Source organism: Myxine glutinosa, chromosome 14, assembly GCF_964187855.1.
Source record: "Myxine glutinosa chromosome 14, kmMyxGlut1.1, whole genome shotgun sequence".
NCBI lineage: Eukaryota > Metazoa > Chordata > Myxini > Myxiniformes > Myxinidae > Myxine > Myxine glutinosa.
The window spans coordinates 41363019-41381659 of NC_136274.1; the positions used below are offsets into that span (position 1 = coordinate 41363019).

At 44.2% G+C, this 18641-nt stretch overlaps 1 protein-coding gene across 6 annotated transcripts in view; it reads right to left on the reverse strand.

The window, feature by feature from the left end:
* Positions 1-18641, reverse strand: part of ATP7B (ATPase copper transporting beta) — a 74746-nt gene that overhangs the window by 53899 nt on the left and 2206 nt on the right. For 3 of the 6 annotated variants that reach the window (XM_078768220.1, XM_068135603.2, XM_078768221.1), the window contains 6 exons: positions 18339-18495; positions 9430-9732; positions 8838-9243; positions 7018-7113; positions 3457-3591; positions 3116-3276 (listed from right to left, as the gene is read on the reverse strand). In XM_078768220.1, the coding sequence (XP_078624346.1) occupies positions 3116-3276; positions 3457-3591; positions 7018-7113; positions 8838-9243; positions 9430-9732; positions 18339-18455 (1218 nt within the window). In that variant the 5' untranslated portion in view covers positions 18456-18495. Of the gene's footprint in view, positions 1-3115; positions 3277-3456; positions 3643-7017; positions 7114-8837; positions 9244-9429; positions 9733-18338; positions 18496-18641 lie in introns of all 6 variants that reach the window. The other 3 variants (XM_068135601.2, XM_068135599.2, XM_068135602.2) reach the window with 1 other exon arrangement.

Genomic DNA, 18641 nt, shown 5'->3' on the forward strand with positions numbered 1-18641 from the left:
GACATCCAAATGAGTGGAAAGGGGCCAGAGAGGGGACGTTGAAAACATTGCAGTTCGTGTTCAGGAAGTGACAGATTATATAAGACATCATGGAAAAAAAAGTCAACTCACACTTCATGTATGTAAAGCTGCCTCATAATGACAACGAACATCATTCTGAAGGTGTTGTAGGAGTCATATACGTGTTGCATATGCAAAGATGGGCAGATTTTTTTGACAACCCCCTCCCACCCCCCCCCCCCTTCCTCCATCTGTCTCCGTCTGTCTGTATGTCTCAGATATTCACTTTTCCTCCCCTTACTCTGATCACCTCTCAGCTGTCCTATTATTTCGCCTCTGCTTCCCTTCTCCTCCCTCCAACACCCCACCCACCTCCACCTGGAATGACCTCTGACCTTTGACGCCGTAATCTAATCAGTTCATCTTTGCATCATAATATGTGCTCATACCAAGTTTGGTCAAAATCCCATCACTGGTCCACAAGTTAGCACAGTAACAGAATTTTTTATCTAACGGGACTTCTGACCTTTGACCTCTTGGCCCCAAAATCGAATCAGTTCACCTTTACATCATAGTACTTGATCCAAGTTTGATTTAAATCTCTTCAGCCGTTTTCAAGTTATCGCGGTAATGAAAACCTATCACGGATGGACAGATGGATGCACGGACGGATGGACGGACAACCCAAAACATAATGCCTCCGGCGACTTCGTCGGCTGAGGCATAAATAACAAAAGCTTGCACCAAGCCAGTGTGGCAATCTACGCATCAAGAGTTTCTGTTTTAATCATGCACAAGCTGGTGTGCTTACATAACTTCCCTTACGAAATAAACCACGTCAGATGGGAAATCTGCAATGATAAATAAAAACTAAAGTTATGGCCTTAGCAATGAAATCACTGATGACGAAGCAGATCATGCGCAGTGGCTTGTCTGACAATCTATAACCCAGGCCTGTCTCAATATTGCAGACAGACAGATAGATAGATAGATATACGTGTATTGCAAGATATCATTCACAAGAGACATAAGACATTAAAAATGAGAATCAAGGACATTTCAATGGGAATTAAATTTATCTGTGCACATAATAAATAAATAAATTTCCTCAATTAAAAAGTAATAGCCTGGTGTTGGCTTAGCGGTTAGGGTGCTGGCTTGGGATCCTAGGATCCTGAGTTCGAAACCCAGTCGATCGTTGAATTAACGCCAGGGGGGTTGACTCAGCCTGTCATCCTTCCGAGGTCGGCAAATTTGAGTACGAGCTTGCTGGGATGAATGATCACGGTGTGTACCCCGATTTAGAATAGGTACACCGTATCCCTGCGCATCGTAAGAGGCGACTAAGGGTTGGCGTCAGGAAGGGCATTCGGCCATAAAACATTCCTCCTCAAACAGGGAACCATGAGCTCATGGGGCCTGCAAGGCCAACCCCCGCTCTAGTGGGGAAAATGGCCTTAAAACGATCATTCATTCATTCATTCAATTAAAAGGTAATGCAAAAATGAAAATAAATAAATGAAATAAATCGGATCATGTGAATGTACCCATAAGCAACTCCAGTTACTGTTGTTAAAGCATCAGCAACGAGGAGAAAAACAAAACAATTATTTAACTCCGAATCACATGTATGTTCCCACTTTGAGGCAAAAAGGCAGAAAGCCACTAATTGATGGAAATCTGCCATGTCTGGTACTCATTTTTCTAATTTCCAGAACAAAGTCAACTTTCCCTTCCTGTTGGTAAACTAGTTCAGCGGTTGATGATCGACATCAACTAGATTTTTCTGGTGCGTCGGCAACAATCGTTGCGGACATGTCGTTAACCATCGACTTCGAAAAAAGTAAAATAAAATAACTTCGAAAAACTTACATTGCGTTAGAAAAATGTGCACATAATATATACTCTTCATGAAACTTGCCAACTCTTCACAAAGGAAAACTTGGGATCTTTAACGTCCACCAACTAATGCTGGCAGACGGGACACCTGTGGAACCTCAGGATGACAGTTAATAGCTTGGTCGAGATTCAAACCCAGGCCGGACAGCTTGGAGGCGAGTATGCGCACCTCCAGACTATCCGGCCAGCCTTGTTGTCAGTAAATAATTCTGCAAATATCTTGAAAACACTTCATTGCTTTAGTCATCCAACTGACTTACCCCTTTCTTTTTAGAAACAATTAGAATTGAAACATGGCAGTCTTAGTCTGGCAGCTAAGCTAAATATAGCATAACAATTGTGCATTTTGTGAGGAAAGCACCAAATTTGGCACACTAGTAGACTATCATATTATGAAAAGATCTGGATATTGGGCCATCTCAGATTCAGAGATTTGATTTTTGCAAGATTTGCAGATTTTGCAGATTTGCAAGCTGAGATTGCAACGCCAGGGACGGCCGACTCCTTCCTGCGAGCTGCCCACGTCACTCGCACAAGAAGAGATCATCAAATCACTGCAGCGGCACTGCACATTCTGCAACACCGTGCGTATGAACGCCACTGTATGACATATGCTGATGATGCAGAAGACATGCCTGAGTTCGAAGACTGGTGTCACCAGAGAGGAGAAGACATTCCCAACTTTCAGTACTGGGCAACTGTGCTGGAACTAGAGATGTTGGTACTGGTCTACGTGCGTTCTCTGCAGCAGGCTTCATTCACGATGTACCTTGATGCCCTGACGGAACTGGTCCCATGGTTCCATGCCTTAGACCACACACACTATGCCAGGTGGGTCCCTGTTCACCTGAGGGACACGGTTGCACTCCCAATGAAGCACCCAGATGTAGCCAGAGAATTCAGGGCTGGCAACTTCACTGTACAGAAGACGAAGAAGGTGTTCTCTTCGATCCCAATCGAATCGAAATCTTGCAAAAATCAAATCTCTGAATCTGAGATGGCCCAATATCCAGATCTTTTCATAATATGATAGTCTACTAGTGTGCCAAATTTGGTGCTTTCCTCACAAAATGCACAATTGTTATGCTATGTTGCCCCACTATCTGGCGATGGCACAGTACAATCCAAGAAATAGACACAAACATAATGTGATGCTGGATTAGCACTTGGATAGCGTGGACAAAGATGTAACCGAGTGAATCTGACTCCCATGTACCAGCAGCTCCAGGTGGCCTGAACTGGCTGTTTCTTGTAGCACCAAAGAGGGGAATCCTAAATCCGTAATGGCTTCAGCGACGCGTTCTGACGATGTAACACTCGGGAAAAACCGCACCTCAGCCTTTCCCGACATCAGAGACACCAACACAGAATGTACACCTGCCACGGTAATGATGATGAAACATTAATGTTAAATTTACTTCCTCTTTGTCAAACTTCCCAACACCTCTTCTTCAAAACACTCTACTTCCATCCATCTTCTCGGTTTCTCAGTTCTCGGGTTAACATGGCGTTTGAGCAAAAGCATTTCACCGAACAATAGCCTCATCCCTTCCCTACCTTCCTCTTTGATGAGGTTCCTCTCGATGTTGGAGACGCATGAGGCACACGTCATTCCATTGACACGGAGGTCACATTTTTCCACCTTTTCCTTTTCTTCCTCGTGTTCCCATGCACGAGGCTTCCGATTCCCAGCTGCAAACATTTTAGTGGAAACATTTTCTGACAATTCCAGACAATCGTGAGCTGGAATTTGGGAAAATGCAAAAGCAAAAATGAGATGGGAAAGAACATTTTACAAAGTTTCACGTCATCTATCTATAATTCCAGTAATCTCTGTATGTCTGTATGTCTGTGACCGCTGTTTCTCGACAACCACGGGTCCGATATACTTGAAACTTGCCAGGTATATTGCTGGGGACCTGAGGATGTGCCTTTTCAAGGTTTCATATTAATCGGAGAAGTAGTTACCGAGCTATGGCGATTTAGCCGTTCGCCGTTCGCTTTGGCTTTGCGAATGGACCAAACCATTCATGTAAATAGAGGGGGGGGGGGGGGGGGGGGTTCTGTGGTCGTTCGCTTTGGCTTTGCGAATGGACCAAACCATTTCATGTAAATAGAGGGGGGGGGGGGGGGGGGGTTCTGTGGTCGTTACTGCCACGCGGTTTGGAATGTTTTTCCGAACGGGCACCCACGTACGGGCACGTCCTAGTTTCACGCAATGCAGTGATGTCGATTATGAGGCAAATCTGATTGCTAATTGCATTGTTAACACATGGACTATTGGTACTCGATACAGTCCCTCGAGGAGATATCCCTACACTTTTAAACAAAAAGGACAATAAGAGAGAAAGTACAAATCAAAGCAGGTGCATTGTATTTGAGGGTTCAAGCATCACGTGAGCAATACTCAGATGAGAACACTAGTTAGGATGCACTCTATTTAATCAACTCGGTAATTTGCGGGACTACTTAATCAAGGTGGAACAAACATGCCTATCGTCTGAACATATTCCCCTTATTTGTTTGCAGGAGCATCAGACATTCTACATCTATGACTCGTACTAGCCCTCCTATCCTCATCACAATCTGAAATAATCTCCTTTTGTCCTTCAGACACTCAGTTGTCCGCCTAACCTTGAAATCATAATCACCTGCTCGAGCGAACCAGGGTGCACCTTTCAATTGTTTGCCACTCGATCGGTCGTAACTCATGCTGGTGTGACCTTATGCTTGTGGTACCATTCACTGGAACATTAGATAAGATAAGTTGCTGAAGAGCGGTAAAAACCTCTTCTGTCCTACTTGTGTGACCACGCTTTGTCTGGCCTCAGCCCTTTGACCTGTCTCACTTGATTAGACCTACTAGGAGCTGAAGCTTCCACCAGCATAACTTTTCAACAACTTATCCAGTCACTTGGACGCACTAACCTTTCCACTACATCAAAGTGGTAGTTACATCAGAATGCCTTGGTTAGACAATCTTTCAGCATATTCATTCTCAACCTCTTCCTTCCTTGTTTACTGTCCATCATCCATCTCTCTGTTCCCTTTGCCAGTCTATCTTCCACCACATGGCCTGTCTTATTCTATCTATAATCAATCAGCGTCCTCACTAGATGTTTCACAAGACCAATCTCTATATAGTATACAATTCATTCAAACCAATCCTACTCGTAGTTGCCCTTTCAACACCAAATATCTATTTTATTAGCCAAATTATTTTTACAAACCAGCAATCCATGATCTGCCATGATCTTTCTTGGGAAAACCACATTTTCAAGCTGGCCTCCAAAGCCAGTCGCCGACTGGGCATCCTCCGTCATGCGAATAACTTCCTTGGCACACCTGAGCTCCTCACCACATACAAGGCTTTCATCCGCAGCTCAATGGAATACTGTTCCCCCCTCTGGGCCGGTGTTCCTGCCTCACACCTAGCTCGTCTTCACGCTGTTGAAGCCAAAGCTTTCAGAATCATTGGAATCTCCTGCGATGACGTTAACTCCGAGGGCCTTTCACTCACTCACTGCAGGCAGGTTGGTGGTCTTTCTGTCTTCTACCGACTCCTCTCCGGCCTTGCTCCCCCAGCTCTCTCTGTGCTCTGTCCCCCAAATATTCCTACAGGTCGCACAAGATCTGCCAGCAACCCTCTTATGGTTAAACTGCCAAAATCTAGGCTCTCTGCTCACCTTCACTCCTCTTTTCTCTCGCCTCTGGAACAAACTCCCTCACCCACTCCCTTCAATCCCACTCCTCCCTCCAGGTCTTTAAAACAGCTGTTCACCACCATCTCTTATCTTCCCCCATCCACAACCTTGATCTTTTCTACCCCCATTAATTCACCCCAGATCCACTTTTCCGAAATTCCAACTTCTTTCCTGGAAGTCCTTGCAGTGTCCATATGTTTTACACCTCTCCCACCTCCCCCCAAGCCCTCTCCCTCCCACAGTTCTCTCGATGTCCCTGCTCTCAAATGTTGTGTTTGTGTCCTTCCCCCTCTCTCCCAATCTTGCCTACCGCTCCCCTTATTTTGTGTTTTATGTGTCGGTTTGTGTCGGTTTGACTTTTTGTGTGATTGTTAGCTCTTCCATGAGCCTCGATCTTGTATACAAAAAAAAAAAAAAAAAAAAAAAAAATCCTTGCTGCTGAAGTTCGAACTTCTCCAGAAATATACTTTCATCCATGTACAACAGCCTTTTCATAATTACCTCTTCCACCAAAGGTGGATGGAGGTTATATTTTCACCCCTGTCTTGTTGAGAAGTAAACAAGCCAAAATGAACCAAAACATTGAAATGGGGTATTACAAGCAATTTTTTTTTCATAAGTATGTCCTGAATGAAATTCCATCGGGTGCCATCTTGTCATTTTTGGGCAATTTATTTTGAAGGTAAAAAACAAAATGGCCACCTACACCTTAGTGAAATCCTAAATTCCCTATAACTTTGTTAATACTGGACCAATTTGAATGATATAAAGATGTTTTGATATGTTTTCAGACATAAATGCATTGGAAACAACAATTTTGAGTTTCTGAATCTATTATGAAAAAGGATGCCTGATTGTATCCTTTTGAAGAAAATATGCAAATTAATTACTTATGAGACATCATGCTGTATATCATTTTTGGCACTTATATCACTTCACTCAATGGTGAAGAATCACTTGAGGTATTAAAAAAATTATCATATCCGGATCTTCATCAAAATCGAATCACTTCTTCCTTATCACACACCCAACCTGTCTACCAAGTTTCATCCAAATCCTTTAGTAACTTTTTGAGATATCATACTATATATCATTTTTGGCCCGCTCTCTCCATGGAGAATCACTTTACGATCTTCACCAAAATGTAATAATTTCATTCTTATTACACACCCAACCTCTCCACCAAATTTCGGCTGAATCCATCCACAATTTTCAGATATCCTCCTCACAGACAAACAGACGGGTGTGAAACCATAGCCTCCATCCACCTTCAGTGGCAGAGGTAACAAACAGTAACAGTGAGAGTTCCACTTGATGAGGTTTTTTCTTCTTACGACAGTGCAGTTATAAAGCGTCGTCCACAAACATTCCATGCAAGCATGCATCCTGTTCAGCCCAAATGGACAACACTTGCCCGAGTTCTTGGTTTTCTCACTACTTGGAAGTGCAAATGGCCGAGAATGGGGAACGTCCGATGTTTGAGAAGATAATGTGCTGGACAGCACCGTTGCTGAAACAGTACACATGCAGTGATTGTTATACTCAGTTATGCCATTGACGCAAGCTGTATATGGTAATAAATTGGATGATTCATATGAGGCTTATTGGGGAAAAAAAGAGAATTAAAAAAAAAAAAAAAATCCCAAAACACAATTTAAAAAACCCCCGAAAATAATACATTATGAAGTAGCAAACTAAAGGAGATGATCTGTACAACAGGAGAGCAAAAACAGACTAGAGAGTTCACAGAACACCTTAGCCCGCACAGTCTTGAGAAACAAGGACAAAGATGGGGTCTACGAAAGGCAAATGTGATTGGTCACTATGACGTAAAATGCCGTAATATTTTGGCCAAGTACCGCTAAATGGAAGGATTTTGAAAGTGCAAAAAGGTGATTTGTGTTCTACAGTGTTCATGTATAAAATTCAATTTAAATAAAATAATGATTTTAAAAGTTGTAGAAAAGAAAAAACAATTTTTGGAAGTTTACCGCCATGATGCAGCGTCATTTACACCACCTTATTTAACATGTTACATTAGTTCTTCGTAAATGTTGTTTGTGTCCTCTGATATCCTTAAAGGGTTTCCTGTTTGGAATGATTTCCAATTTTGTTTGACTGCCAGACAGGCAGACAGAGTAAAATAATTATCTCACTTCACTCTGTGCATGCGCGATCACCAATCAGGACGAGATTCTGTACAATTTGTCTAATTTAGAGCTAAAGTATTGCTAAACTGCAGGTTTGAGTTCCGATTCGTGTTCAAAATGTAACATTCAGTGAAATAAAGTTGTTTCCCGATCATAAACTGACGTCTGTAGGCAGACAGACAGTCAAACAAAGTGAACCAATAATTGCTTAACCTCGCTTTACGCTTCACACACATGGGGTAAAAAATAAAAATAGGGGCAATACCCCAGGGCGCTCACCTGGTAGAATAAAGCAGTTATGCTACACAGACTAAAGATATTTTAAACAGTATCACAGTATTTTAAACCAATTTCAATGGTTGCTAGAAGATGCTTTATTGCATGGTATGGCATGTAGAATCATACAAACGTAATCATCAGACTTAAAACTAACAAACAAAAAAATAACTATTTTGGGGGGGGGGGCAAACCCCCAATCCACATAGACCTGTTCAGACCCCGATTTTTGTAATGCCGTGAACACACTTTGATACAACGCAGGTGATGAGGGTTGTGGTCAAGTTTCATCGAAAGTGTGTGTAGTTTCTAAGAAGAAAGCAAACACCATACCTATTTTGGGGGCCAACCCCCCTCGGGCCCCATTTTTTTTTAATGTCGTGAACAAACTTTGGTACATCACAGGTGATGAAGGTTGTGTTCAAGTTTCATCGGGATTGTGTGTGTAGTTTCTGAGAAAAGAGCAAATACCTATTTTGTAGGGTCAAACGTTGACCCACTTTGACCCACGGTAGATCCCCTTAGACCTCAACTTTTTTTAATGCCGTGAACAAACTTGAGTTCCAACATACCAAATATATATTTTAGCCAAGTTTGGTCACAATCCTATCAGCAGTTTTGGAGAAGAAGTCGCAAGTGTTTACAGATGGACCGACGGACGGATGACATGCCATCCCATAAGCTTCCAGGAACTACGTTCCAGGTGAGCTAAAAATTGAGTGACTTAAGAAACGCACGTTGTTTGCACACTGGAATCTCGCAGGAAACAAGAAAAGAAATGAGACAAACATAAGACAAATGCAATTACCAGAGTATGGTCCACCCTGAAGTCCTGTCACAAAATGGCAAATGTCGTCGACTTTGACATTGCCCTGTTCGTACTCCACATTTACCGAGCCACTGTCAAGGGACACCGTGGCCCCGCGTACGCCTGGCATGCCGGACAGTGCAGTCTCCAGGGCATGCTTGCCTGCTGCAGAATGGAGGCCCGTGATGCGCAGCACCACTGTACCAACTGCTCGAAAATTGCCCACAGGAGGTGGGGGCAGAGTTGGGATGAATGGTAAACCAGAGCCAGGGGGTGTGCCACTTAGAGTGTTGGTGCTCAGAGGCTCGGCAAGCACATCATTCCCAACAGATTGACCAGATTTCAAGGTTCCCTTTCCAGCAGAGTCTTCCTTCTGTGGAGACGCTTCAAATCCAGCATCCTCCACCTGCCAAAATACCAAATGCATTGAAATATCAGATTCCATATCAAAAAGAAGAAGAAGAAAAAAAAGAAAAAGAGGGGAAGATGTTGATTGATATCTACCAAAGGAACTGCAGTAAAACAAAACAAATCAATAAAAGTGGAACAAAGCAAAACAATCAAGGAATAAAGATTTCCATCATGGCCCTACCAAAGAGCAGATTGCGGCAACTGATGTCGTGGAGCGATCGTAGGTAATAATTGCACTGTCAGTCTCAAGAGAAACAGAGAGGGCCATCAGGCCAGGCTGGTCTTTCAGAGCATTCTCAATGCTCTTCACGCACGACATGCATGTCATACCACTTATGTGTAGTGTTGACATGACGACAGGGAGTGGAACATCAGCAGAGGTATTTGCCTCAAATCCACAGTCTTCAATGGCATTAGCAAGGGAAGTTGGACTCTGAAGCTCAGAGTCATAACAGAGATGGGCCTCCTTAAGCTCAAGCAACACCTGTATACAAAACATGATGGTTTATTGATAATCTGTTAACCTCACTCAAGGTGTTTTCAGACTCGCAACTCAAATGAGATTCCAATGCTCATTACTCCAAAACAAATTATTGGTTAGAAGCAACATCAGCTTTTATTTGCAATCAATATGTGGGGCCAAATAAAACATATGTTGTTGTTAACATAAAACTGCAACGATCCTGTAAAAAAGTAAAGTAATATAGGGTGCTTTTTCATAAAATATGCAAATATCAGAACAGATTAAAAACACATGCTGATTTTTTTTTTTCTGCATACAAGATCGAGGCTCGTGTAACATGTATATATTTTTGCACAGTTATGTTGCGGTTTTAGAACCCACACTTTTGTAAATAAATAATCACTTGTAAATACGACATTAAAAGGTTAAAGGTAGCACCCTTAGTTAGGCCACAGCAACACGTAGGCCACCTTAGAAATTCCAGTTATTTCATTATTATGTGTTTTAGTTAAGGCCGTGTTTCCAATCGTTGAATCTGCGTTGCATCAATCAAATAAGGAGTAGGCCCTTTCATCCATTTTGCCAACCTCTCTCTCCCAATTCTGTTACGCGCCTTGGTTAGCGCTCGCTCAACGCCGCCATTAACCATGCGGTCAGGCTCGAGGAAGAAGGGGGCGGGACGCCAAGAACAAGGTGTGGCCCGTCAACCAGCCGTCAAAGGCGTGGCCGGTAAGCCTTCACCAGCCAACCAGGGCTGAGGGAAGATCACCGACGGGCGTGGCTTCATGAGGCGCGGAGTGATCTTGGCTCGCGTAATATAAGCGCGAACGAAAAGCCCTTTCACAGGACTGGTGGGAGAGCGCGCATTGTAAAGGACTTCTTCTTTCGGAGGACTGCGTGAGAGAGCTCGCCTACGGAGGACGTGTTCAGCGGCGCTCTTGTAACAGGACTCGCGTGCACACGGCAGTGGCGAAAGGACTATACGGCGGCGCTCATTGCAAACGCATTGAAAGGACTTGGAGAGGGTGCGTTTAGCACAACCATCCATTTGTTACGTACGCTGAAGGACACGAGCCTCCCCCCCCTGCCATATGTAAGGTCCGGTCGCGTTCCAACTACGCGCGAAGCTGCCTGCCGGGTTTCGCCCGCGGGACCAGAGCCTGGACCCCACCGCCTGGACCATCTACCTGGACCTTCCACCCTACCAGCTACAATCCCCGAGTGAGTGTGTATGTTTGTCTGGGGTCGTAAGTTAAGACTGTAGTTCAGCCTGCCCTGTGTCCTGCTTTTTCTTCTTCTTCTTGTACATTCTTTCCTTTCCTCTTCTTTTTGGTTTGTAAATAAATTACCTTGTTCTTTCTTGGTTTTCCCTAATCCGATCGCATCCGTCCTTTCTTTCAATTGAGTACCTGTGGCACGATTCGGAACCGCTAGAATCGGGTTTAGTCTTTGTTAATAGCTCCGATCGCGGATTGTTAACCGCTCGGCATTATCCATCATATCCGTGGTTCGAGCGGGAGTTATTCCCTCGTTTCCGGCGGGCGTTAGTACTTAGGTATCAGCGAACCCCTAGGCCGAGCAAACCCTACCTAACGCCGCGCCGGGAAGGACGTTATAACTTCCAGGACTCGGGACGGCCAGCTAAAAAGACAGGGGGATTAACCCCCCCCCCCTTGATAAGGGGAGCGCCGACCCCCGAGATCCGTAACAATATATATATATATATATATATATATATATATATATATATATATATATATTCTTCACTACTAAAGGTGGGTTTTCACGGGACACGCGAACGGTTCGCGAAGGATGCGAATGTCGAAAAAATGGCAAAGTCCAACATTCGTATTTTAGGCTCCAAAAGTTCGCCAAACATGCGCGGGGGTTCGGAAGCGTCGTCAATTGTTCGCAGGAGTCGTTTTTTGTTCGGCGGGTATTTCAAAAATGTTTTTTCAAAAATTTCAAAAAATGTTTGAAATACCCGCCGGACAAAAAACGACTGGCTGCGAACAATTGACGATGCTTCCGAACCCCCGCGCATGTTTGGCGAACTTTTGGAGCCTAAAATACGAATGTTGGACTTTGCCATTTTTTCGACATTCGCATCCTTCACGAACCGCTCGCGTGTCCCGTGAAAACCCACCTATAGAGTCTCAGGGAAAAGCAAAGTGACAGAAGGTAGGAACTGACAGTAGGGTAGTTGGAGGAAACAGTTAAGTCAAATAAACAAGGGAACGAATGAACAACAAAAGAAAAGGAGAGAGAGGGAGTAGAGAGGAGGAAACAGACACCTGAAAAAAACAGAGATTTGGGTTGTGCAGATGAGATCCCAGCCGTTCGCTGGATCCCCGAAGAGGTACCGGGAACCCAGGTGGCATCCTCCCGGCTGGGCAAGGTCCGCAGATGGGATCCAACCAGGTAAGGTTAATGGGGTTACAAAATCTTATGGGTTAGGATTGGGAGGGGGGTAGAGTGGAGTGAGATAGTGGTGCACCACCTGTTTGAAGCCTTGGAGCTAAGAGTGGGATTGAAAAGCCTTTGGAAGGAGGCTCCACAGATGTGGGAAGCGAGGAAAAGAGTTCAGGTGTGCATTCAGCCTGGATTTAAGAAGTTTAACCAAGAAATGGTTACTACAAGAACATATACAACCTGGATGAGCTGGGATGGCTGAGAGAGCAGAGGAAGCTTGACCGGAGGAGAGGGGGTTAAAAATAAACAAGTAAATAAAAAATAAAAGAGAGGCAATCCACCGGCCTGTGAGGTGAGAGCAACAGGCCTAGTGCTTTGGATTTGAGCGATCTTTTCTCATTCATCATGTTGTCACTTCGGTAAAGGAACCCCAGTGCCGTATGTACAGTCTGACCATCTATTGTTCTGCTCGTACAGAGCTATCCGGCTGTGTGATTGGTCAATCTACGTCAGGTGGTCTCCATGGAGCCATTTTGCCTCCCAAGAAAGTTACTTCCAGACTCACGTTCATACAGAATTGGAGTTTTATACAATATTTTGCTCGATTTTGATGGAATTATGGGATGCTGTGTGGCATGGGGCTAGTCTGTTTGACCAGTGCGAGGCCGAATAATGCGTAGGTTCCCTCATGACAAGGGCAAATGTGCGATTTGGACAGCTAACTGTAAATAATTGGATGATTCTCCTCTGCTTACTCATATTTGTGTTTGGTAAGTACCTAATTATGATCGTTCTTTCATGTTACATGATCCATTCAAGTGGTGTATCACGACCTGATATTGTTATAAACCAACTACAGTAAAACTCGTCAGATGCCAACACGGCTCCGACTTATGGGAGTTAAATGCAACGTATTTGGCTCAAATGTTCTGATAATTCATTCTCTTTCATTCTTGCGTTGCACTTGAAATTTCCTGCTTTCCGAACTGTCGCTACTCGTGCTCAGGTGTTGGGCAAGATTATGCCTACTGGCCAGACCCTCTCTATAAACGGAACTAGGTACCCCCATCACTCAGACATAGTAATTGCCATGAAATGTCAAAACTGTATTGAAAAGAGTTTGATTAATGAGACGCAAATACTTCTACTGCTACTTCCATAGTCATTGGTCTATCGAACTCTCTGTTTCTCTCCATGATCCTCTTCACCCTGTTTGAAACACCTGTCTAGCTTCTACTCGGCATCCTTTCCCTGTCACCCTCCCTTCTCCGTATCAATCGCCATGCCTCTTATTTTTTTCCCCCACACTGCCTCTCTTTGGTAGACGGGTCAATATACTGCCTGACCCCAAAAAAATTGCAAATTTTTGTTTTATGCTTATTTCTAGTAGTTTATGAAGTGGAAGACAACATATTAAAAGTTGGACAATTTTGACGCATGGGAAAGTCCCTCAGTGACGTCAGAAAACAAGATGGCTGCCGGCAGATAAAACGTAAAAAAATTGACTGATAATCATCAGACCACTAACAATTTAAAGTTAATTTTGCACCAATATTTGTATTATGATCGTTGCTGGTAGTTTATGCAGTGCTAATCCTGAGACCATTCGCAATTTAAAGTAAATATTTGCACAAATATATGTGCTTTGATTGTTTCTGCCAGTCTATGACATGGAAAGCAACATATAAAAAATTGGACAATTTTGACACATGTGGAAGTACCATATGCCTTCTAGTCTTAGATTCCAGTTTCATCGTCCTCCTCCTCCTCCTCCTCTATGTCTGGTTCAACACTCATATTGTCACAGTTGCTGTCCTGGCAATGTCCACATGCACTGGTGCACTCTAATCCATGCTTCCTACATGAACACCTTAGTGTTTTGCACCCCCCTGAACAGTTGCAGTGAATCATCTGAAGTAGTATGTCTGGAGCAGGGCTTTTGTCTGTCATCACTGGAACAAGTTTTCCTCCTTCTACCTTCCATCCCCACTCCGTTGGCTCCATTCCACAACAAAGGCCCATCCATTCCATTACCTGGTAATAGGTCCGCAGAGAATGAAACTTGCAGGCAGCGGATGTGGGTGGCAGTCTTTCAGGAGTGACAAATGCCTTAGCCCTTGCAACCTTTTTGCAGAGAATGTTGTATCTGATCGATGCCAATGAGTCGTTCTGATTTGCTTTAAACAATGCCACCATTGCTCTGCAGCCTGCAGTTTCAATAACATCCTGACTCTGCTGTGGTTTACAGAACACCTTTGAGCTGTCTATCAGTTCCTTTTCTTTCTTGATGATTCTTTGAAACCCTGACTTCTTTCCAATCCCAAAGACACGAGACGTTGCGTCACAGCCAGTTAATGCATGAAGGAACAATATATCTCTGCAGGCTGCATTTCCAAGTATCTGCTGAAGGACTTTGATATTGTAGACATTTGATTTTGCCTTGTCAGAACGGAAATAGAGTTCAATGCAGTTTGTCTCCACCATATAGAAGAGCAGGAGGAGAAGGAGATCTGTATCTTCTCCAATGAGGGTTGTAGATCTGGAAGCCGCATTTGCGACGGCCGCTTTTGCAATCTCAACATCAGCATCTCCCTCTGCTTGGATCACCTCACAGCCTTCCTTGTGCAACACCTCTATAATCAACAGTATCATTGCCTGCTTGTTTGACTCATTCGACAGAAAGTCCTCCTTTTTCCCAACAAATTTTGTTGACTCCGTAATGTTAACCTTGGTGGCATTCTTGTTTCTATTCCGACGTTGATGAGAACAGTCCTTTGTGCTTGGCCCAGCCTCATAACCATCAAACACAACAGTAGCTTTGCCATAGTGTCATCTATCTATAATTCCAGCAATCTCTGTGTGTCTGTCTGTGTGTCTGTGTGTCTGTGACCGCTGTTTCTCGACAACCACGGGTCCGATATACTTGAAACTTGCCAGGTATATTGCTGGGGACCCGAGGATGTGCCTTTTCAAGGTTTCATATTAATCGGACAATTACTTACCGAGCTATGTCCAAAAAACGATTCAACCAATCAGAGAGCAGCGAGCTATCACGTGTGCCGAACGTGGCGATCAGACTCTGCCTCGGACGGCACATTTGACAGCGTATTCATTTATTTCACGTTGGAAAACTATGTTGCCGTTAAACTATGTTTTAAAACGAATTCAAACTGCGATTAAATTAAAACGATTCATCCTAACTGCGATTTGCGAACTTCCGGACAGTGAAGACTGTCCGGCAGCACGCTTTCCGGCAGCCAATCACAGAACGCTTTGTTGCGTAGGCGTGGCCGATGTGAGACGAGCGGAGCTGAGCGCGTTACGAGCTGACCGCCATTACGGTACGTAATTCGATTTCTTATGCGCATTATTTCTCCCAATTCAGTCAGAGCGAAGGGCGGAAGCGAAGAGCGTTGTATTTTTTGTTTACGGGCGTACGGGCGGGGTAGAGCGTACGGGTAGCGTTTTTTTTTTTTTTTGGCAAGGAACGGGCAACCACGCGTTTGTGCACGCGATGGCGATTGCTTTACCAAACTCCGGAAGCCGTTCGCTTTGGACCAAACCATTGCATGTAAATAGAGGGGGGGGGGGGGGATTGTCACCGTACTCGCACCCACGTACCCACGTACCCACGTACGGGCATTGCACCCACGTACGGGCATGCCCTAGTACTGTAAATGAGGCATATTCATCTGCAATGGAACTGTAGGTGAATCCCTCTGTCCACTTTAAGCGGTGAATAAGTGATCCCCCGTCAAGAACATAGTGATCTGTTCCTGGAACTGTCTGGTTGACAGCATTGTCAGATTTGGTTGTAGCATAATTCCTTATTGCCTCCGCCAACTGTGGTTTATCTGGCTGGCGCAGGATGTTTTTTGCCTCAAAAAGAGACATTGGGTATGGGCAGAGTTCATATTTCATCACTTCACCTATCTGGAGATCTCCCGTCTGTGACACCACTAAGAACCTCTGGAATAGTAACGCTGGATCTATTGTGCGGTCCTCAGCAACTTTGACTGCCCTGCTGAATGCAAGTGTCTTGGCTTTAGAACTCCTTTTGTGTGAATAGGAGTAAGCTGGGTGATCATCCATCTTCTTGACAATGTCACTACCTACTTTGAATAGGTCATGAACATTGACATCCTCATTTGCAGTAACCCCTGTGATGATATTGCGCAATGACTTGTCATCAGAAAATGGTGTGAAGCTGTCCAGTTTTTCGGCAACTTTGCCACGATCAACTTCATCTCGACTCACCCTGGATGTTGTCAACTCCTTATGTTGTTCACTTGTTGAGTAGCTACTCGAGGTCAGTTCTTGCATAGCAAGGTTGTAGGAGGACGATATGGTTGAAGACAGAGTCCAAACTGCTCTCTGGTGCTCTGACATCCCACTTCCTCGAGTCAGCCCCCCTTGGCTTTTCAGTGAGCGCATTAATGTCTGTTCTATCACAAGATCAGAGCCTAGGCCAGCCCAGTATTGGTCACTGCGCCGGATTACATGATAACCAGATTGGAACTTCTGATGAACCTCAGGGTTGTCATCCTCTAACGCAAGCATCTTCTCGAGATAGAGTCGAGCTGACTTCAGGTAATTGGGATGGCCAGCAGCTGCAAATATCGGCAAGCAAGCTGATATGGCTTGGAGATGCATCTCCCAGGACCCCGTCCGATCAGCTGCCACAAGTGCCCTTGCAATTCCCAACATACGCTGGTAGTTGATCCAAAGTGCACTGGTTTTCGAGTCCTTTGCAAGTTTATTCCTTTCCTGATTCAATCTATTGTCAATGAAATGAATGCACTCTGATTGCAACACAGACTCTATAGTGTCACTTTCGACAGTCTCCAGGGAAATGTACAGTCGCTCCAGTTCTGTCACTTGTTCTTGAAACCCAGGGTCAACTTCCACAATCTTGCCAACAACCTGACGTGTAAGACACTGATCCACAAGCAAATGGCCACGAAAAGCACGTTGCACCGCCTTCCCACTCAGCATGTGCACAACAGCATTTTGACCATACACTGTTTCCAGGATCTCTTTCAGTCCACTTCCATCCATCAAACTTCCAATGGCACCCAACAAATTCATTAATGTGTGGAAGCTCCCAAGCAGTAGCACTGCATTATGGATTGGGTTATCAGCAGGAAGAGCATTCACTATCTCAGAGGCGTATCTCAGCGTTTTCGACGTAGTGAATCGTGCATGGTTTTGTGACATTTTTATCATGTCAAAATTTTTTACTTTCCCATGGTCCATTTCTGTCCAACTTTTGATATGTTCCTAAGTAAGTCTTAAAATATAAGGAAATGCAATAAAACTAAAATTTGCAATTTTTTTGGGGTACGGCTGTTCTGGTTGTATATTGACCCGTCTAAACAGCTTACCCCACACCATGTTCCCGACTTCTATAAACTTGCAACAATTCAAGTAATTAATTAATTGTCTCGAATCTAGATCGCATTTTCCAATCTTTGCATTTTCACCTCGGGGGGCCCCTCTTGGTGTTGGCCTCGACCTTTCCCCTGTGATGTTTTGGTCTCGACCCTTCCCTTTTTTTGGAGTTGTTGAAACTTTATAACCTCTTCACAATCTAATTTGGGAATCTGACATTTGCAAAGTCCACACTTTGACCCTGTCGATCTCAATGTTGGATTTAAATTTACGAATTTGATCACATCAAGACATTTTCCCCACGGCACAGATTGGGTGTGAAGGTGAAAAATTAAGCCATCTGAGCTCTGTGCTCATCTCCATCGGCATGCGAGCAAGCGAGATGCATTGCTCCCAGCACCAAATTAGTTGGCTTTAACGGACGAGCTCAGACATAAAAGTTATGTGGAGCAAGAGCAAGGCACCCCCGCCTGAGCATGGACTTGCTTTTGCTTATATCGCGATCAAAATTATTTAACAGGAATCCATATCGCCAACACAGGCAGAACAGCAGTTTGGCACATTCTCATGGTTCGTGGATTCTGTCTCAATATTTTGATGACAGTATCTATATTTTGGCGAAAGTAAGCGGGGCATGAGGATAAAAACAAATAAATAAAGAGTTGAAAGTACTGGCGGCTAGATAACGCTACGTTACAACGGCCTACTCAGACTTGGCACTGCAAGTAGTAACCATACTGATATGCTTATCGGCACCAGACAAAGTTTTCACAACATAAGCAACAGCATTTGGCAAAAAAGTAACAAAAAAGAAGAGCAAATACCTTCACTGAGAATACACCAGGCAATGAAGAGAGCGCTGTGTTGAGCGAGTTTACACACGATTGGCATGTCATGCCCATCACTGGGATGGTTACAGCATAGAGATGGGCACCTGCCATTGCTCCGTCCGTCCAATCAAACGATCATCGGATTGGGTACCTTTGCGAGAGGATACAAAACAACAAGCACATCATCAATGCTATCTTTTCACTTGACTTTTCCTTTCCTTTGCTCTCTCAACTGCCACACTCGTTATCATGCAGGTACCACCAACACGAGACTGTGCTTGGTCGCAGACCCTCACA